Genomic DNA, 23226 nt, shown 5'->3' with positions numbered 1-23226 from the left:
ATGAATACTTTTATTGATTGATATATTATATCACTTAACGGCATCTTTATAGCAAAAATAGCATTATAGCAAAAATAGTAAAATTATTTACTTATCACGTCAAGCGAATTAATTATGTCAGCTGTCAATGCTAACCCAACATTTCAATATTAGTTTACACTCTACAGTCTACAACTGGCAACACCAAAGAAAGTATAAAGATAAAATTCTCATCATAAAATTTAAATGAAAAAGCAAATGGCTGACTACAGATCGACATTCTCGATTTCCTAAAAATAAATCCGATCTTATTACATGAATTATGCTCTATTTATGATCATGACTAGAAAAATATTGACATTTAGTATACAAACTACTTGATAAATATATTATTGCATTGAAAAATAAGCCCAAATAGTAGATTATTTGAATAAATAGACTAACCCAATTTTCATAAATTTTGATTTGCAAAAATATATTCGTGCTGCTGAGGAATCTATGCCCGATTATATTGTGGTAAGTCGATTTTTTATTTGTTTTCAATAGCATCAAGTAGGGACGTTATTATTTGCTTTGAAATCAGACAAGCTATTCTATTTTTAGACCACGTAACTGTTCATTTTGCATAATTATTACTTATAAATCTTTTTAATTCAAAGTCAATCGAATATTTTCTTTTATTAATAAATACTATTGTTAAAAAAAAATCCTACCATATAGCATTTCTTAGTCAATTTTATTAAAAACAAATAATTCCTTATCTATTCACCGATAATGAGGATCATGACACCGTGAATTGTGAAACAGCCAAATAGTTCCGACAATATTTCTTGTGTAAATAAAATTTTACTCCGAATTGACTGTTTACTGAGAGGAATAGCACAAATTTATGGGGTACAGTGTCAACTAAATTTAATTTATCTGTTTCAGTTGATGTGAATTTTGCGAATTCGCAGTGGAGCCGCCGCTGAGCATCATGGAGCGGACCCATGATAAGCGGTACAGCAAACACTACAAGGAGAAGCACAAGAAACACAAGAAATCCAAGACCTACTCTAGTGGTACACATGAACAGTCTTATGCTACTAGTAACTCTAATAAGCCTTTGGTGGAGTACTCAGATGTCAGTTCTGAAGATCTCTCAGCTCCAGAAGCTGGTGAGATTGAGAGTGAAGCCAGCTCTATTGGCAGGCATATTGCTGATGATCTGGATAGAACTAGAAATTCACATTCTGTGCGCACATTTCTTGACAACAAGATATCAGTCACAACTAGCAGTCGGACTGTGGATGAATACACACTTACCCGTGATTCTTGTTCGACAGTGAGGAAGAGACGGGAGTTGGACTATGATGATCCTGACTTGGAGTTTGATGATCACGCTCAATATAAGAAGAAAGGTAAAAAAAAGAAGGATAAGAAGAAGCGGAAGAAGAAGGCAAAGCATCGTTCCAGGTCTGAAAGCCTTGACAGTGTTTCCCCTGTTGATCACCTTCTGAAGGAGACTACAGTCCGTCCTGCTACACCTCAAAGGTACACAAAAGTACCTATAAGTGAATGGGAGAAGGCTTCTTCTCCACTCCACAATGGCTCCTGTTCACCGGTATCACCTTCTACACCACCGATACTTCGACATGAGATTTCACCGAGGCATAGAATTGATCATCTTGATGCAATTCACACATTGACATATTCGCCAGCGAGACATAGAGACAGATCTCCCTTAATCAGGTAAGATTATATTTCAGTGTGTAAATCTTATTTAAGATTATTATTGTAGCTATTCATTTGCATGGAAATTTTTATGTGTTTACTAAATATAATATCTATAGAAAACAAAAATGAATATATCCCAATGGAGCTATTAATTTTTTTGGGTCTTAAAATAGTTTGTCATTCTATCTCTCTTAAAATACCTCTATGCAATATCCTCGTTTACAAAAGAAAAGTAGCCTATGTGATAATCCAGATTATTTCTCTGGTATATCTCTGTCCCAAATTGCATCCAGATTCATTCAAATGTGATTGAATAACAAATATCCTTCTAAGCACATTTAAATTTAGAATAGATTGAAATAGTGTCATTGAAATTTACTATGTTCTCTTTAATTTGATTATTAGATAGTATTATTTATAAAAACTTAAAAATAATATTTTGTTTTCATGCCACCAGTATTGACCTATGGTAAGAACATTGTATGATTTATTATTATTATTGGATAGTTGTTTTAGCATGAAGGTTGAAACTCAACCAAGCAAGGTACTATACATATTATAGTACACATTTTAACATATTAAATGTGAATTCACACAATCTTATATGCAAGCATATCTTGGAAAATAATCTCTAATGGCTGGCTAACTAAGCTAAGTTTTCACATCACTGTCAAGTACAGTTGCTTTAATTTTTAGTAATACATTTCTTTGCAAAGATTGATTCTTATCAGCAAAAGAGTCTATTGGTCAAATAATACAGGGGTAAGTTTTTTTTTTAAATCACTCGGGTCGAAATCCGTCAAAAGCTCAAGAAATTCTAAAACACTAAATATGCAGTTAATAGTTTCTTATAAATCAAGGGCATGACTCCTTTTACGACTTTCCTCTTAAGTCTCGTAGTTTCCGACTTAGCCACCACCCCCCTTCTCAAAAAATCACCCTGTATAGTTGTGGGTCCACTAAGGATTGGAAATAAATTTGTTTTGGTAGTTTTGGAAACAATAAAACATTGTGGATGTGTTGATAACACAATATCATCACTGTTACTATGGAAACTAACAAATACATGCCTAACAAGTACACTGACCATTACCATTACCTAGAAAAATGGCTTTTCCTATAAGGTAATTATTGTAGTTATAGATAAAACATGGAGTTTTCCATAGACATTCAAAATTAGTTACACTAACAATAGATTCACTAACTAATTAATTGTTACTTGGTAACCTTTTGATACTAATGTCTGATTCATCATCTATTAAAGTAATTAGTATCAAACATAATAATTGTTAATATAATTTAAAATACCAACCAATACTAGGCAAATAGACTTTGATGGTGATGTGATGTTACAAACATAACGGATATACACATCAATTTGCAGGAATTAGAATAAACCATATTTAAATTGTCCTATAGAATTGGGCTTGGTAATGATAGTGTATGTAGTAGAAAATATATATATAATGCTAATTGAAAAATTGTATTTAGTTCAAGTAATAGAAAGAGACAGAAATCTTCAACACCACACACTCCATCAATTCCGCCTTACCATGAGACAGTCACGATCGAGTCAGACAATGAGGAATATGAAAGGAACCGTAGGGAATACTGGCATGAGCAGCAGAGGCTTCAGAATGAAGTTATGGTTATATCTGGTAAGTAAAACATAGTATCTGCATGTAACCTCTAAATGCACGAAGGTTTTTAATCATAATTTTTTTGTACAAAATTATTTTAGCATAAGTACTATTAATACATCTATAAAAAATAATAATTATTTTCACAGAATTGTACGTCAAATTATGTCAAAAATCAAAATTATGTCCGAAATAGTTGTGTGCTATATATGTTATATCAGTTTTCAAGGAATGTTCTTTGACATACCACAAAGCTGTGGAATGAGATTCCTTGTGTGATGTTTCCAGGACGATGTGACATGGGTACCTCCAAAAAAGCGCGTACACGTTCCTTAAACGCTGGCAACACTCCTGTGATTCCGCTGGTGTTGCAAGAGAATGTGGGTGGCGGTGATAACTCGACCCATACTCTTGTTTGTCCTCCTTTCCGATAAAATAAATAAATAAATGTATTGTGTTGTGTTGTATGGGCATACAGCAGTGTTTTATTTTTGTGCTAATATCATGGGAATAATGTAGGAGAATTCTCAATAATTTTGTGGATAACTGGTGATTAACAAAACGTGTAAAGCCACACACATTCCGCAGATTCACCGGTACACCAGTCGAGGCGGGAGTACAGTCCGCGCCGATACCGCAAGCGCAGTCCACACAAAATCAAGAACAAAAGTCGCGAACGAGACAGGCATCGGGATCATCGCATGAGTCATAGGTATGTGCCAAGCAATGTTTAAATGTCCCAGTACATCGGTCTGAATTTTTAGGGAAAGTTTAACACACCACTTTAAATAAAAATCTGTTATTTTTGTGATTTCCCTTACTACTAGGATTATATTAAATAATTTACAGACTAGTTTCAATCCAGCATAGTTTAGATTTGAAATAACAAAAGTCAATTTCCTAGTATTAATTTTTTGGGGGTGAGAAAGCTATCAACCTTTAAGTAGGTCCTGTACATATAGGCCGTTCCCAATATACTATCTACAGATAGAGATAATACTTACAATTCTACTGTCAGTAATTAGCTGTCAATAATCGGAAGCTGTCCCAATATACCCGATAAGTCATTCTTATCGCCAGTTCACTGTTACAATTTCCATACAAACTTCTAAGCCCTTGTAAGCTATACATTGTCCCATTGACAGACAGCGTGTACGGATAAGTTACCGTCGATAAGTTTTTTGGGACAAAAAGTCGACGATTGTTATGATTTTTTTATCTCAAGTAGGCCACAACCGGAGATAGAATGAATATTGGGAATGGCCGTAAATCAAATATGGAGAGTTGAACTAACATACCAAGATTTATAATGTAGGAACTAGACTGTTGATTAATAATGTAGGTATTAGACTGGTAAATTATAATGTAGGTATTAGACTGTTAAATTATAATGTAGGTATTAGACTGTTAAATTATAATGTAGGTATTAGACTGTTGAATTATAATGTAGGTATTAGTCTGTTGAATTATAATGTAGGTATTAGACTGTTGAGTTATAATGTAGGTATTAGACTGTTGAGTTATAATGTAGGTATTAGACTGTTGAGTTATAATGTAGGTATTAGACTGTTAAATTATAATGTAGGTATTAGACTGTTAAATTATAATGTAGGTATTAGACTGTTGAATTATAATGTAGGTATTAGACTGTTGAGTTATAATGTAGGTATTAGACTGTTGAATTATAATGTAGGTATTAGACTGTTGAATTATAATGTAGGTATTAGACTGTTGAATTATAATGTAGGTATTAGACTGTTGAATTATAATGTAGGTATTAGACTGTTGAATTATAATGTAGGTATTAGACTGTTGAATTATAATGTAGGTATTAGACTGTTGAGTTATAATGTAGGTATTAGACTGTTGAGTTATAATGTAGGTATTAGACTGTTGAGTTATAATGTAGGTATTAGACTGTTAAATTATAATGTAGGTATTATACTGTTAAATTATAATGTAGGTATTAGACTGTTAAATTATAATGTAGGTATTTGACTGTTAAATTATAATGTAGGTATTAGACTGTTGAATTATAATGTAGGTATTAGACTGTTGAGTTATAATGTAGGTATTAGACTGTTAAATTATAATGTAGGTATTAGACTGTTAAATTATAATGTAGGTATTAGACTGTTGAGTTATAATGTAGGTATTAGACTGTTGAGTTATAATGTAGGTATTAGACTGTTGAGATATAATGTAGGTATTAGACTGTTGAGTTATAATGTAGGTATTAGACTGTTGAATTATAATGTAGGTATTAGACTGTTAAATTATAATGTAGGTATTAGACTGTTAAATTATAATGTAGGTATTAGACTGTTGAATTATAATGTAGGTATTAGACTGTTGAGTTATAATGTAGGTATTAGACTGTTGAGTTATAATGTAGGTATTAGACTGTTGAGTTATAATGTAGGTATTAGACTGTTGAGTTATAATGTAGGTATTAGACTGTTGAGATATAATGTAGGTATTAGACTGTTGAGTTATAATGTAGGTATTAGACTGTTGAGTTATAATGTAGGTATTAGACTGTTAAATTATAATGTAGGTATTAGACTGTTAAATTATAATGTAGGTATTAGACTGTTGAGTTATAATGTAGGTATTAGACTGTTGAATTATAATGTAGGTATTAGACTGTTGAGTTATAATGTAGGTATTAGACTGTTGAATTATAATGTAGGTATTAGACTGTTGAGTTATAATGTAGGTATTAGACTGTTGAATTATAATGTAGGTATTAGACTGTTAAATTATAATGTAGGTATTAGACTGTTGAGTTATAATGTAGGTATTAGACTGTTGAGTTATAATGTAGGTATTAGACTGTTGAGTTATAATGTAGGTATTAGACTGTTAAATTATAATGTAGGTATTATACTGTTAAATTATAATGTAGGTATTAGACTGTTAAATTACTGTTGAGTTATAATGTAGGTATTAGACATTTAAATTATAATGTAGGTATTAGACTGTTAAATTATAATGTAGGTATTAGACTGTTGAGTTATAATGTAGGTCTTATACCTACTATTGTGTGTCTAATTGTGTTTGAATTTAGTGTTGTAGGCTTTTTTTGAATTCCGCATGGTGCATATATTTTTCCATATATTCAGTTTGTATATTAGATTGACGAAAGAGTATTCCCATCTTGTTGATATTTATTTATCTCTTATCTATTTATCATTAAATTTTAAGTATTCATTATTATTTTTTTACATAAAAAATTACTGCGCAGGGCAAGTGTTTCATTTTATTTTAGAATTTTTAGTTACAATATAGTTATATAGGTAGAGATTATGAATTTTTAATAAGCGACAATTAAGTCCCTACCCCATATAATATTACTAAAGTTGCGCAATGGGCTTTAGAACAATTTATAGCTTTTTTTGGCCCAAATATAAAAACAAACTTTTAATAATATTATATGGCCTTAAATATATAATAAATTAAGTTTTGCTATAAAAAAAATACATAATATGAAACTAGAAAGTTAAAAATATATAATTTTTGCACGCAGGTCACACAGCCGTAGTTCGCTAAAACGACGTCGATCAGTGTCGCGGTCTCGCCGTCGCTCGTCGTCACCTCCGCGACATCGCCCACGACACAAGGAACCCAGCAGAGATCGCCATAGGTACTGCCTGAATCTATATACTATTTTGTTAAGTCTTATCACACTATTTGATGAAGTTTATTGGCAATAATATAACAACAATCCATCAATAAGATCTATGTATATAGACGACCTGTATAGCCGAGTGGTTAGCGATCCTACCTACTAAGCTAGAGGTACCGGGTTCGAATCCCGGTAGGTGTAAGCATTTATATAATGAATATGGATGTTTGTTTCTGAGTCATGGATGTTTATTTGTATTTACGTATGTTTATTTGTGTTTACGTATGTTTATATGTATTTATGTATGTTTAAGTAAGTATATTGTATTAAATATATTGTTGTCTTGTAACCCATAACACAGCCTGTATATGCCTAATTTAGGGCAAGATTATTTGTGTAAAAAGTGTGTCAATATTATTATTATCTATCATAGCATTTGGTTGGGGGTTTGATCAGTAATTTTCGAAGCAGCCTATGATGTCTGCCAAAACCATATTTTTTTCTCCAATAGTTTAATAATGAGACTTTTTCTCAATCACTCTCAAAAAATTATTTCAATTTTTCTACTACTTTCCTCTCCTAGAGGTACTCCTGGCTTGTATTTTTCATTGGTAAAACAGCTTCATGCCTTACAATCCTAATTATCTTACTATTATGTTGACAGGAACAAACATGACTCACCTAGTCCACCCACAGCAACAGTGCTTCAGCGCAGGTTAGACTTCAAGCAAAAGATCAGTGATACCAGCCTATTTGCTGAACTTGTCAAGGATAAACACAAGCGAGCCAAGGTATTGACCATATAAGATAGAAAATTTGCTTGGATATTAATTTGACATTTTTTTTTCCAATATACTGAATATGCATTAAGAATCTTATGTTACTATAAAGTCAGTATATGTATGTCTAAAGATGACTAGCACAATTATGGTGATGTTAAGAATTTAGGGGTTTTTCAAGAATACTGAGCGACACTTCAATGTATGGGGATAGTGCATATGAATCAGCTGAACATTCATCTCATCTCTTATTGTCATAAAAAATATTTATTGTATTAGTGTTTATGTTCAACTAACACAATCATCAAAACATTACACAATATAGTATGTGATAAAAACATGTAAAAGTAAGACAAAAGTATGAACACAAATGTCAATTTTCAATCATCCTCTGCACTTCTTATTATATATATAGGTTATAGTTCATAATAATATATATTCTTATATATTATTATGAACTATAACCTCATGTCTGTGAATTACATTTTTAGAATATGTTTTATTATTATTATTGAAAAATTAAATTGTTTAATTTGTTTGATCCACAGAAACTTCAAGAGATATTGAACCAAAAGGAAGAGGAGTCCCAAGGTGGTGCGTCAAGCTCAGCCTCTATCAACAACACTGATATCCTCACCATTGACGAGTGTTCTAATGCCACTGTGGACAGCTCCAGTCAGGTATGCAAAAATTATGAAATGTTACTACAAATACACAAGCTACTAGAAGGAAAATGAGATAGAGAATAATTAATTGCGTATTGAAATAATATATACATTATTAACAGGCATTCAAAGAGAATGGTGAATTGATCAAAAGTCAGGATGTGGTTGATATTCCGATGCCTATGCCATCTGAGATTGTCCCGGCACTGCCTGAAGACCCTCAGCCACCAGAACTGCCTCAACCACCCGAAGAGGTACCTGCCCCCGAACCACCAAGCAAAGCCCCAGAGCAGCCGGCTGCTGCTAATGGTGAAGTGGAAAATAATGAGGTAAAACTTGACTATGTTCATAATTTTAACAATCATTCCCATATTAAAAATTCATTCCCCTAAACAAAACCAACTCATGATCAAAAGTAAAACTAAGAATGGAAGATTCTGCATGTCACAGTTATTTACAGGTCACCCTGTTCAAAGTCTACTGCCAGGCACTCTACACCTCTCAGCTCTGGTACAATTACACCAAAGCCACCTTTGACGCTCTCAGAGTGCAATATAACAATGCGTTTCGGTCTCTACTGGGGTTGCCATGGAGGTGTAGCGCGTCGGGTATGTTTGCGATGCACAGGGTTGACGATTTTTATGCTGTAATGCGTAGGGCTAGAGTGGGATTTCTGACGAGATTATATAATAATCGTAAAAATTGTATATTGAAATCGGTAAAACATTACCACCGAAATATACCAAAATTTTTTCTTATATAATAATGTTATTTTTAATTTTCCATTTGTAATTTTAATTTATACTTTTTAATTCTAATTTATATAAATTTTCTTTTTACTAATTAATGTTATCTAATTAATTAAGTAATGTTGTATACCTTTTTTAATGCAAAATTGGCTATGGATGATATAATCTGTCCGAAATAAAATATTTTATTATTATTATTATTTAAACATATTTAAAAATTACACAAATAAAATTTGAATTCGAACCCACGACCTCCGGCGTTCCGTGCCGGTGCTCTAACCAACTGAGCTAACCGTTCGAGTACCGCCTCGTTATAAAATTCTGTTTGCTTTGTTCAACTCTCAGGTTGTGGCTATTTAAAAAATTTCTAAGATGCACCAAGTTCTTGATTTAACATAAACAGTTACAGCAAGAGCAGCCAATAGTACCGACATCAGAAAATGTTCCATCGCCAGTCCCGCCACGACCCAGCATTGTGGACAGTGTGATGTTGAACAGTCAGCCCTCACAGCCACTCAAACCCAAGAGTCTCACCAAGCTACCTATGCCACCCAATACTCAGGTACAAGTCCTTGTTGGTATTTAAATAAAACACTTTTAAAGGATTAAAACGCGTGTAGTTGTAACGGTTTTACATTAGATTTTTAACCCGACGTTTCACGAACTTTCCAGATCTCGTTTTCAGGGGGACTGTAGATGAAATGACTCAAAGATATTATTTGTCATTGTTGTCACTATGAAGTTTAGCGACATTTATTTCCTCGGAGGTGGTATGTGCTGTACACAGATGGATTTTTGGTAAAATTTACTGACAGTGTCCTCTTCTTTTATGGTATGTGTAGTTATGGGTTTTAATTTAGAGATTATTGGTCCCAGGTATTAGATAATTTTACACAATCTTCTCTATTGAAATTTGTAACTTCGACGAAAAAATCTAATGTAAAACCGTTACAATTACACGCGTTTTGATCCTTCAAAAGTGTTTTATTTAAATGTGTAAGTCTCGCGTTAATCAAAGAAAAAAAGCTTGTTGGTATGTAAGGTACCCAACTTGATGATTTTATTCATTTCAGGTTGAAGACCTAAAGACACTTGTTAATGAAAGCCCACTCAGCACTCCATCAACAAGCCCTGTTAAGAAACCAGAAAAACCAAAGAAGACTGGCATCATGAACTTGCCTATGCCACCTGGTTTGTATTGGTTGTTTTTAAAAAAAATCCACAACATGAGATTTATTATTATTTTTTGGGAGCCCTTGTTTATTTGAATGCACTGGTGTAACCATTTTAACTCCCTCCATTACTTCTCTAATTGCTACAGCTTTTCTACCATCATACTCGTTGTTGATATATGAAGTGACATTCTGTTCCATGGTCTCTTGGAGAGAAGGCTAAATTGGCCTCGCTTAATGTACTAACCGCCTAACAACTATAAAAGGCGCAATTCGGCGACAACATGGAGTACTGTGCTTAGCTATTCCATTGTGGTCAACATAGTATGAAGAGTGGCCTGTCATCATAGAGTCATCTCCGACGTGGGGTGTCTCTGCATATTCTACCGCATATATCATGGGTAGTGCTCAGAAGCGTTTTTCATAAAAAGGCAAACGCATTTATTTTCCATAAGTTGATTCCCTTAGAATTTCTTTTGATGTAATTTCTAATATACTAGATACTACTACCGCTTCGGAAACAAAAAGCACTATTTAATAAAATTTTATGAAATTTTGTGCACTTTTTAATAAAATATACAATATTGTACATTATTTGTACAATATTTTTTTATAGATAATGCCAGAACAGTGACATAAAAAAGTGTATACATTTACCCCTTAAGCTATTAAGCCTTAAGTATCATGAATCAATTACCAGCTGCAGATTTCCCGAAACAGTGCAAATTAGGGGCCCTCAATCCAAGAGCATATCCTGGTGTTGAGGATGTTTATAAGAAGTTCCTTTACTACTTCCCACCATGTGTGCCTCTCGCCTGTTTGCTTCGTCTTAACGTTTGAACTACTAACCCCCTTATTCATAATGGTCTGCTAACTTTAAACAGCCGCTAAGGAGTGTTTTTTCTCATTCTGACTTAGGCCAATAGAAGAAGACAGAGTGAGAATTGGCACTGCTTTAAGTTAGCAGACTATTATGAATAAGGGGGTTAATGTATACTTGATTTTATATAACCTAAATTAGATTAGGTATATAACCTAAATCTTAGGCATTTGCCAACTCGTAACACGCACCTCTTGGATTGTCTAAGATGATATCATATCATAGTAAAAACTTATATCTTATTCTGTTATGTCTTAAATCATCTTTGTGGTTATGGCAAAAGGGCACTTGTGCATCTAATGGATCCTTTGTTCAGCTGGGTAGTTAACCTACCTACGGCTTTTTAACGAAAAAAAAATGGAATTAAAGTACCTAAGAACCTTTGTTGCGTTCGATTTAGAATTTAATAACGGTTACAGATTAATTTAATGGTGAAGCATGTGTAAACGGTGTGGTGTTTGTTATGTTCCAGTGGTGGCGGGCACAGAGGAGTTGAGCGGGGACGAGGCGGAGGGCTCTACCCCGCCGCCTGTGTCACACTCACACAAGTACTCACACGTGTTCGCCAGGAAGAACAACAAGGATATTGCGGTGAGTTTTGTAGACTATTTTTTTTTATATAACAGGGGGCAAACGGCCAGGAAGGCTCACGGTGTGGGGAGAGGTGAAACAACCGTCCATGGACATCAACAACAGGTGTCAAGAAATGCGTTGCCGGCCTTTAAGGTGGTAAAGTATGCTTTTTTCTTGAAGGTCCCAAAGTCTGATCTGTTCGTGAAAACCACAACCGCTAATTGATTCCACTAAGTGGTTGTGCGAGGCAAGAAATTCTCGCAAAACGCGCGGTTGTGGAATGACAGACAGAAATTATTATTTATTTTTAATTCTTGCTGAAAATGACAATAATTACAAATTCTTATTAAATAAATATATTTAAAAAAAAAAATATATTATTAAAATATGTTACATATTATTCTCAGTTTTATTGTTATATCAACTATAATTAATTAATTAATTTTGATTACAGAGTCAGTCCGGCACGAAACTAAAGCGGCCGCGTATCCTGAAGCGACGTGGTTCCAAGGTGGTGCCAGTGGTGACGCCCACACACCACGCCAAGGACTGGGGGGAGAAGTGTGTCGATGGTTTCCAGGTTTGTTGGATCATTAAACGAACGTAAAACTTGATACAAATATATTGCTTTGCATTCTTTAAATTTTAAACTCAGCTTCTGACTATATCCAAATTCAAATACACCAAAAACTACCTGACATTCAAAAAAGTGTGTGTCAGTCCTGAGAAAAACGGCCGAAGAGTTGGCAACCCAGTGGGCTTTTTTTTAAATATGGATAAAAATTTAATTTCGTACTATAAAAATTAATAATTAAAGATCTTGAGGGTGTTCGCTCCATTCTGTGGTATAATAACCTTAATAATAATGTACCACACAAACGTTTTTCAACAATTCTTTTAAATTTCGTAAAACGTTTTCTGTGATGATGTTGTAAAAGCATATAAATTGCGAAATAAAGCGCTTACCAACAAGTTTGACTACTTGACTTAATCTAGTAGTAGGCGTATAGATTATAAGAACACTATAGAATATAACTAATTGCATCTGATATTATAGAGTGATTTATCATGATTCAGGTGATAACTCAAATAGGCGAGGGCACATATGGGCAAGTATACAAAGCTCGCGACAAGAATACGGGGCAGCTAGTTGCGCTGAAGAAGGTGCGCCTCGAGAATGAGAAGGAGGGCTTCCCCATCACCGCCGTGAGGGAGATCAAGATACTGCGACAACTGAACCACAAGAACATTGTCAATCTGAGGGAGATTGTCACCGACAAACAGGATGCCATGGACTTTAGGAAGGTGAGGTGATGGAGTACAGTATTAGCATTGATACAGAAATCAAGCTTTAGTCATAAAGAAGAAGCAAATCTAATTTAAAATAATGCCAAACAACGGAAGTACTGTATAATAACGTTACTTTAATAATAATATTTACACACTTTTTACACAAATTATCTTGCCCTAAATTAAGCAAATATAGCCTGTGTTATGGGTTGCAAGACAACAATATATTTAAACAATATACTTACTTAAACATATATAAATACATTTAAACATACATACATATAAACATAAATACTATTTGATATTACAAGTGAAAGTATTTTATAATTCTTAAGAAAGCACTTCAGTCTAAAAGTATAATTTTATGTCAATTCCAGGATAAAGGTTCCTTCTACCTAGTGTTTGAATACATGGATCATGATCTCATGGGTCTACTGGAGTCAAAGATGGTTGACTTCACAGAATCACACAATGCTTCTATAATGAGACAATTGTTAGACGGACTTGCATACTGCCACCGGAAGAATTTCCTGCATAGAGACATTAAGTGCAGCAACATATTGATGAATAACAAGTGGGTTAATACAATTATTGATACTGTAAGGTTGATATCAAAATAGATATTATGTAAATCCACAGAGATATGGCTTTGAAGTAATTCTATTTTAAGTTTACCAGTGGAAGGCTCCTTTGCATTGGATACCGGCTAGATTATGGGTAGCACAATTACTGCTTCATGGCAGAAATAGGCCCCCTATTTCTGCCATGAAGCAGTAATGTGTAAGCATTACTGTGTTTCGGCATGAAGGGCGCCGTACCTAGTGAAATTACTGGGCAAATGAGACTTAACATCTTATGTCTCAAGGTGACGAGCGCAATTGTAGTGCTGCTTAAAATTTTTGGGTTTTTCAAGAATCCTGAGCGTCACTGCATTGTTACGGGCATTGCGTATCAATTTCTTAGTTTCATAAAAAATAAAATAAAAGTATTTAATAAAAAATATATTTAGTTATGTATTATTACATTACATAACAGGCAACACTCCTGTGATTCTCAATGGGGTTGGTGGTGACCACTTAACACTAGATGACCCATATGCTCGTTTGTCTTCCTTTTCCATAAAAAATGGCATCTATTCCTATGAAATTTCAGGTTTTTAAATTCACTTTACATACTAACCATTATTAATAATCAATAACAGTATTTATTATTTGTTTATAATATGGTGGTATCACTGCAATCTATCGGCTCTCATTTTCAGAGGTGAAGTTAAGCTCGGTGACTTCGGGTTAGCGCGGCTCTGGTCGGCTGAAGATAGGCAGCGACCTTACACCAACAAGGTTATAACATTGTGGTATAGACCACCGGAGCTACTTTTAGGTGAAGAACGGTATGGGCCCGCTGTCGATGTTTGGTCTATGGGTTGTATACTCGGGGAGTTGTTTCAAAAACATCCCCTATTTCAGGTAATCATTTTATTTATATTCATGATATGGTGTTAAGTTTTTAGAAAGAAATTAATTTAACATAATAATGCTCTATTGTTAAACATAGCTGAAGAGAAATTCTATCTACAGAGTATCTTACAGTTTCAATATTTTTTTTATAAAAATGTTATTTATTAATATGAAAAAAAAAAATATATCCAAATTTAGAAATGACTCGAATATTTGTATATTTCATCCTAGACGTGAGGAAAGTCATTTAAAATAACAAAAGGTGTGTTTATGTTTCCACACCATTTACCTGATTGCTCATGATCATCAGCCGGAAGATTGCTGAACAAAGGCTTCTCCTGACAATTTCCTCAGCTATCTGTTCTGTGCTGCTCTCATCGAGCGTATTCCGGCGATCTTGACCAGATCGTCAGTCCAACTTGTGGGGGGCCTACCAAATACCTATGGGCATAGTCAAACATAATTTTTATTATTATTAAAAAGATTTATTCATATAAATAATATGTTCATTATGATTTTGTGAATTTTTCGAAGTATAAAAAAAGCGTGAAAAAAGCCATTATTTGCCATCAAAAGTCAACCCATTTTTGGTTGAAGTGAATGTGTTAGTAATGAGCTGCCAACTTATGATAATGTCTTGTAATATAAAATAAGTTTGTTTATCAGTTCCAACAAACCAACCCCATAATATTGACACTATCAAACAATAAAAGTTATATTCAAATTAGTCAAACTATTTCTGAACATTTACTTTCTCTATTCACAGTTAGCTATACAGATAAAATGAATGAAAAGATGCCGGCTAGATTATGTGTACCACAACACCCCCTTTTTCTACCGTGAAGCAGTAATGTGTAAACATTATTGTGTTTCGGTCTGAAGGGTGCCGTGGCTACATTACTGGACAAATGAGATTTAACATCTTATGTATCAAGGTGACAAGCGTAGTTGTAGAACCACTCAGAATTTTTGAGTTTTTCAGGAATCCTGAGTGCCACTGCATTGTAATGGGAAGGGAGTATCAATTACCATCAGGAGAACTCGTCTGGTCCCTTATTGTCATATACAAAAAAAATGTATAAGCATATTTCATAAGAATAATTTTATAACTTTCTTATGAGTTGGTTAATACTTATTACAAATGTTAATTATTTTGTTAGTAGTTTCATGTAGCATAAAAATATTTATGTATTATTATTTTTTTCATTCATTCATTAATTCACTCCAAATTGCTTCTGCAAATTTTAACTCTTAATATCATTTATACGTCTAGATAGACATGTGACATTTGTGAAAAAAAATTGAGGTTGACGATTAACCTCTATTTTGAGCAATGCAACACACAAACACAAAGTGACACAAATCGTGAGTGGAAGATCTATTTCCTTCGGTTGTCTAGCACCAAGAGGTTCTATCTAGATTATAGGTCCTCAACGTGGGCGATAAGGACCCCTTGTGGGCGTTTGAGACTTTCGGGGGGGCAGTAGAAGACCCAGAGAAAATTAGGGGGCATTGAGATGGCGTAGATGGGGCGTGGGTAGATAAAGAAATACACGAAAATACTTTAGAAGTAAATATATTCTCAAAGGGGGTGGTGAGCAAAATAAGGTTGAGAAACTGTGATCTAGATGTATAAAGTGTCTCAAGTTTGTACAGTTTTTATGAACTCAATGTACATGACAGGCTGGCGTGGAGATGATGCAGCTGGAAATGATATCGCGCGTGTGCGGCACGCCCGTGCCCGGCGTGTGGCCCAACGTCGTCAACCTGCCGCTCTGGCACACGCTGCGGCCCAAGCGCTTCCACAAGCGGTGTGTGCGGGAGCAGTTCGCGTTCATGCCCACCCCCGCGCTCACTCTGTTGGACAGGATGCTGGAGTTGGACCCCGACAAGCGAATCACCGCCGAGGAGGCGCTCAAGAGTGCCTGGCTAAAGTCCGTCGTACCTGAGCAGTAAGCTATTTGTATCCATTCAATAAAATATCGGGTCACAATCTGATCAAATTCCAGCTAACTATTAAAAAAAACCGAATTCAAAAACTGATATGTATCAAATTGTGCATCATATTAAGTAAAAAATATGTAGCACATACAAATAATAGTATTTTATTAATATTAAAGGTAAAGGTTTGCATAAGAGGTGTATTAAATTAACTTTTCAGTTATTTGATATTTTTCAGTTTTTGAAGTCGGTTTTTTTTTAAACATAGTTTTTTTTTATTTTTTATTTTTACTTTCAGCTAATAATAATAATAATGTATAATCAACCTGATTGGAAAATCCTAAAAAGCCATAATATACAAAAAACAATTATATCATCCACATACACAAAAATAAACTACTGGGGGAAAATTATGTAAAATTTTTATAGGACCAAATGGCATCTATTTCGCATCAACCAAAAATAAAAGAATTACGTAAATAGTATCTAAAATCTCTGAGTAATCGATCTACATACATTAAAAAAATACCGATTCAATTGAGAACCTGCTCCTTTTCGAAGTCGGTTAAAAATATCTACGGTTAATATTACTTTTGGTAAAGTATGCAAATAATAAATTCAATAATGTACTTTATTCACATAATTAATGTAAATATCCATTACTGAATAAATAATATTCCTTTCTATAATAACTCTTATCAATAATCAGGTAAAGTAAATTGCATATTACAGAATCAAAATATTATAACATGATTTTTGTGACAGAATGCCTGCTCCTGAACTTCCAACATGGCAAGATTGTCATGAGCTTTGGTCAAAGCAGCGTAGACGTCAACAAAGAGAAGAACAGACCAAACCCAAAGGTTACAACACTGAAGACAAAGACTTCAAGCAGGCTGATGCTAGTCAGTCTGATGCCAACTTCAAGAGTGATTTCAAAATAGAAAACTGCTTTAAACCGGAACCTCCACAAGAAACTATAGGACAAGTAAAATAGTATTTGGAGTATTATTACTTTGGTTATTACCAATGGTGAGTGATACGGTGCATTGAAGTGCATATGAACCGACCGCCTTAGTAGTGAAGTTAATGTAGATTATGGATACTGTGATTTGTAAAATCATAGCTTTGAGTGATACGAAGCTGTATAGATTGAAACCAAAGTGCTAAGTGTTCTGTTACCTGTCAGCAATACGAACTGTATGTATGTATGTATATAATTGTAAATACTTTAGTCAAATAATGTGAACAATTTTGTGAATGTCTCTATATTATGTTGAATTTTAAGTAATCTTCCATTTCTTTCCGTGTATGAGATGGATGTATACATATTATTTTAATTAAGTATGGAAGAAGGTGTTATGGAGGAATGGTGATAGTGGAATGTGCGTATTTATAGTGGGCATTGTTTTAATTCCTTTATATCTCATAAAACCAATAGATTGTATTAAATTAATTGTATAATAAACTATTCTACTCACAAATGTTTTACAAAGATCACAATGATTTTTATATTATTGTTTCTATTCAATTTCCATCAATTTTCACTCATAATTCAATTTTAATTTTTATTTAATAATTAATGTTAAATTTATTTATTTATTTAATATAGTTAAATGTATTTTAAGGAGCTTGCAAGAGATTGCTCTATTCCCAATTTTTACCACACAATCATTTCATAGCAAATCTTTTCAATTTCATAACACAACATTCTATGTCGACTTTTTTTTACAGTCCTGTTGCAGAAGTTATTCACCCTACAAAAGACTTATTTTATTTAACCCGAGAAATAGGCACAACCAGTTTATAATAATTACAATTTCTTAAAAATTTATGTGCCTTATATACATAACATTCCCAAAAACATATTTGGAGACAACCATCAATATGTTAATCTCTTTAAATTTTTCTTATATTGATTATTTAGGTTCTAGATAAGTAAGTGGTCGCAACAGCAATGTCTGCAAATCTAAAATCAAAATTGTGACACCCAGGCTCACAGTGTAATAAAACTCCATTAAATTAAATAAAAATTTAGTGATCTGTGCATCAAAGCCTCCATACAACCTCCTCACGTCCATCGTTTGTAGTGGGTGGTAATGGAATAGTATACAGGGCGACCGAAAGTCTAACTACTTGCCTCGTCTGGGATTCGGAACCGACTTAAATGTATAAAAAAACAGCCCTACTTTATGATGCCAATCAAAATAATGGCCAATAACTAATAACTCTTCTTAAGTAGCATAGTATTTTGAAAGAAAGGAACAACTTAAAATGTTTGAGTCAATTTTCAAGAATGTTATTTATTGCCGACGACGACTTTCGAAAAGTAGCGATATCTTAAAAATATCTTTGAATGCAGAATTAATAAATTTTAAAAATAACATAGTCTTCTTTCAGTAAAATACCCTATCTACGATATTTATGGTACTTTCCCCTCATGTCCCATAACTTTGGGACATCCTGTATAGAAGGCGCGAGGTAATCATGCATCCGATTTTTTTTTCCTTTGCCGGATCTCTTTTAATATGAATAAAGTAAGGAATCCACAATCAAAGACTATTTACGGTCAAGTCTTTTTACTATAAAAATAAAATGACGAAATTTTTTACTACTGGCAAAATACGTTGTCTTTGTATTATTTATCTTCAATGGCCCTCTAATCCGGCGTTCATACCGGATTATAGGGCCGGTTGCCTGGGTCGCTAAGTGCTGTGAAATTAAGCGCCTACGGTATATTTTTTTTTATTCTTATACCACACATTCCAGAGCTCCAAAACAACTAAGGCATTACTTTCCTGTATTGGAGTAAAGCACTGGTATATTTGGTAGTGTATTACACTACTTCCTAAATTGCAAATTGAAGATGTTATGTCACTGTACTTCCTCAAAGAAGAAAAAAATAAAGATCTAAACTTTCCTACTCATATTGTCATGGACGTGAACATAATATAGAAGTATTTGGATATAAACCATTATATTCGCTAAAGTACACGAACAAGCGGAAAATTATCTTACACATAATATGTAAGTAGGTATTAATGTCAAGTATTTTTTTTATTAATTAATTAGTTAATTTAACAAGTTCCAAAGTAGAGATATACCTACAACTAACAAATTATCAAATATTTAAAAGAATACTCTAAGTTAGGTAGATATTTTAAAGCCTAGGTTTAGGTGACTTTTAGACTACCAGCGCGTGAGTTGTGATTAACGGCCGTTTCCAATAACCTATCTATCCTTATTTTTTTCCTTTTCTTACTAGAGGTAGACAAATCTATCCATAAACGCTTACTCAAATTTCAATAACCTATAAAGCATTGAAGTATAACTATATTAGATATGTCTATGAATAGATAAGATCTTGTCATTAAACAGTGATAGCAATGTATCCGTAACTAGAGATATTATTAAAAACGGCCGTTAGTGTTAATCGGAATGGCAGATAGTTAACAACGCGTAAATATGGCGTATTTCAGTAAATGTAGGTGCGTACAGATTGGTGAATATATCATGCAATGAAAGCATTCCCCGTATATACGCTGCAATGTATCATGAAAGGTACTTTGTAACAATTCCTCATAGCTACTACGTCTTGTGCGCGCAAAACGAGCATTTCCCGCTCACGCTACGAATATTAGGTTCGGTTTCAACCAAAGCGGAGAGGAGAGGTCTCATTTTTCTTTGATTTTGTGCCGCGTGCAACTAAGCGGCGCGGCAGAGCGGAGATGTGAGATGTCTGTACTTACCCAGGCGGCCGCGCGCACATTTCCCCGACGCCCAAAAGCGTCATTTATTCGATTGAATGATCTTGAATGTAAAAGGCGTTTCGTATTTGTCCTTAAAAACCGCGCGCGGAGCGAGCCGTGATTCGAACGAACTCTGCGACTGAATGGCGGAAACAGACATACGCGGGAGTTTCGAAGCAATGCGCGCTATAAGTTGCAGCGAACATGCAAATAAAGGTATAATGATACATTTCTTGTTACGTTTCACTAGTCTGTACGTACCTTAAGTGGGGAAACTCTTTCACTGCCTGCAACTACCAAACAAAATATTACATATTTTCACCAGTAAGTCTTCTGACGTTTTTATAATAAAATATATTGCGACCATTTTTAATCTCATTACGGCATTTTATTTATTCGTATTACCGTCATTGGAGTGTTGCAAGTGTATTAGTGTATACATTGCTACATGTGATGTTTATTTCTGTAGGCGATTTACCCTTAGAACATTTCTATTACGGTCTTATTTAGATTTTTATGATTTATAATTTTGATAATTTATATATCTACATAGACTGACCGCTGTGAACACGTAGAAAAAAAGAACTGTATTCAGTAACTCACGCACCCAAAAACAAAGTTGGATACGTATCGCGAGAGTAAACTTTTCACGAACACATTATTAATATACCTGGCATGTAATCATGTGTTGCCTAACAGGAAGATGCTTTGGGAAGTATAAAATAAGTAAAGTTTATAATATAAATCATCACAATTATTTACTGTGTTAACTGTGCGTATAAAATGTACGGTAAATTGTATAGTTTAAGTGTCATAGGCCTACACCAGTGATATGCGTTCACTGGCCTAAAGCGGATCAATGATTCGACATCTGATGACCGGACTTGGAACCCGTACCTGGAGAGAACGTCACAATTCACTGCGTACCGCTCCTCAACTTATGGGGTACTTTAAACATGGCCGAGTAAAAAAAGGACTCCGTGTCACCTTACATAACAGTGAAGCACCAAATTGTGGCCATATATTATGATTATTTAAGGGAGAATAATAATTGTGTAAATGGTATCCCCCGTAACCGCACACACACTAGCATAAAGGTGCTTCAATTGCTAATATCACGGCGCCGAGTCCTTCTGTTTTTACTCGTCCGTGCATGGCCTATATCTAGTAGTAACCCCCCACCCCTTAACAGTCGACATTATTCAGTCAGTTAAGAAAAATTATTTAAAATACAAAAGTAAGAACTTAGAAACAAAATTAATAATATTGTTAGATACATTCCTGTTACATAACTGTAGAAAAGCTAATATATTATTTTTCTTACAACTGACATTATGTTTTCAAGTTATCATCTCATTCTAACCTCATAACTACTAGCTCATTTGCTTTTTCAATGCTCTTTTAAAATAGAGGAATTTGCTGTTTATAAATTTAAACGGGTCACTTTTCTTAATGTTTTTATCTGACCTATTTAGTTTAATTAATATAAATGTGTGGCATTTATTGTGTATTTGGTGAAATATGGTATGATTAGAAATACAGTAGTTTCTAAATTGTAAACAAAGTATTGGTTGATAATTCCACTACATATTTATTAGTTGTGTTGTATGGGGATCCTATTTCTTTAGACTCAGAAAGAAAAGTTGAGTTATCATCATTAGACAATGAAATCTGTATGACACATCCCATGCTGTTTATCTTCATAGTACCTATCAAGGATTAAAAAATCAGTGTCTATGAAACTTTGTTCAAAATATACATATATTTAAATAAAATATCAGTGTCTTTAATTATAATAATTCAATTTTGACATAATTTTTTACTAACACAAATAAAAATACGTCTTGAATCTATAAAAAGTTTTTATTTTAAACATGCAAAATACTACGAATAATGTGTAATATATACCTATACCTACAATAATGATAACATGATAGTTAAATATTTCAAATCAATTCAAATTTCCGGGGAGGCCTTTGTCCAACTATGAATGTCTTCATGTGTACATTTTAACAGTTTACTCATATTTAAATAAGAGACAATTAATTGAATTATGGTCAGAAAACTTGAAACAATATTCTTAGTATTTTAATTGATTAAAGGTTCTGAAGGTATTTGAAATAAAATAAAGACAAAATCTCCTTTTAAGTAAGTACATAGTTGTAACAATATTTTTGTTTAATATGTAAGCTGTGAATAAATTGGGGTGGGGCATTTACATACCTATTAATGTGTTAATTTTCAATGTTTGCCACATGTACCACAAAATGTACAATAATCTCCTAATAATATATATATATAAAAGACTAGAGTAATAATTATTGTAATGTACAGGGTTATAAAAGGCAATGAAGTATTCATTACAATGGTCTGGAGTTATTGTTGCTTGTACATATTATATGATACAGAGACAACACTATTGGTTTGCAATAAGAAAATGATTTAGATGCTTTCTTAGATGTTATAATTTACAGTTGGTCTTCAGTTCCCTATTTTAAACCCACCAGTGGCTGTGAAAAGTTTCTAAAATAAATAAAAGTATAAATAAATGGTGCATACTTAGAAGGGAATTGTAACTGGCAAAATATGTAACAGCATTATTATTGTTTCTCACCACCGTCTCAAATGAGTATGTACAGAGGATAAGCTTCTTAAAATTGGGCAAAATTGTTACCTATTTTAGTAGGGTTGTCACAAAAGTAATAAACAAAACACTTTACCTAGTATTCATGTGACTGTATCAAATGCTCACACCCAGATCAGATTCATTCGTTTGTGACAATCAATATTAAAACAATTGGAACTAGAATAATATTTAATTATGTTCAGAAAGCTATATATTTATTTTGTTTAAAAGGGGATCGATTTATTGTAAGACTGAAGATGTAAGTATCCCTAACTCTGGATTGTTATCATATTAGGACGCTATTGTATAAATGTAAAAATCCTACATACTTTTTTAAAATAATTATAACTCCTAAAACATACATGTGTTATTTTATTGCTCA

The 23226-nt window shown here is 33.5% G+C and overlaps 1 protein-coding gene across 4 annotated transcripts; it reads left to right on the top strand.

The window, feature by feature from the left end:
- The first annotated feature begins 201 nt into the window (after positions 1 to 201).
- On the top strand, positions 202 to 23205 carry LOC126979080 (cyclin-dependent kinase 12). Of its 4 annotated transcripts, XM_050828313.1 has the most exons (18): positions 203 to 495; positions 910 to 1040; positions 1305 to 1710; positions 3187 to 3353; positions 3924 to 4047; positions 6865 to 6981; positions 7628 to 7754; positions 8291 to 8422; positions 8530 to 8736; positions 9560 to 9718; positions 10230 to 10347; positions 11681 to 11799; positions 12236 to 12361; positions 12859 to 13086; positions 13449 to 13645; positions 14333 to 14537; positions 16212 to 16480; positions 17235 to 23205. In XM_050828313.1, the coding sequence occupies exons 2-18, from the start codon at positions 956 to 958 to the stop codon at positions 17464 to 17466; spliced, it is 3018 nt and encodes a 1005-aa protein (XP_050684270.1). In that variant the 5' UTR covers positions 203 to 495; positions 910 to 955; the 3' UTR covers positions 17467 to 23205. The 4 variants fall into 4 exon arrangements, with proteins under 4 accessions (XP_050684262.1, XP_050684246.1, XP_050684270.1 ...); XM_050828305.1 differs by having other exon boundaries at positions 202 to 495; positions 910 to 1710; positions 9566 to 9718; XM_050828289.1 differs by having other exon boundaries at positions 202 to 495; positions 910 to 1710.
- The last annotated feature ends 21 nt before the right edge of the window (positions 23206 to 23226 follow it).

The sequence above is a fragment of the Leptidea sinapis genome, chromosome 3, assembly GCF_905404315.1.
Source record: "Leptidea sinapis chromosome 3, ilLepSina1.1, whole genome shotgun sequence".
NCBI lineage: Eukaryota > Metazoa > Arthropoda > Insecta > Lepidoptera > Pieridae > Leptidea > Leptidea sinapis.
This window is presented reverse-complemented; position numbering and strand designations above follow the sequence as displayed.

Coding starts and splice junctions, on each gene's coding strand:
- LOC126979080 (XM_050828289.1), top strand. CDS start 956: ATGGAGCGGACCCATGATAAGCGGTACAGCAAACACTACAAGGAGAAG. Junction 11,800..12,235: donor AGAACAACAAGGATATTGCG/GTGAGTTTTGTA, acceptor TTTTGATTACAG/AGTCAGTCCGGCACGAAACT. Junction 13,646..14,332: donor AACATATTGATGAATAACAA/GTGGGTTAATAC, acceptor TCTCATTTTCAG/AGGTGAAGTTAAGCTCGGTG.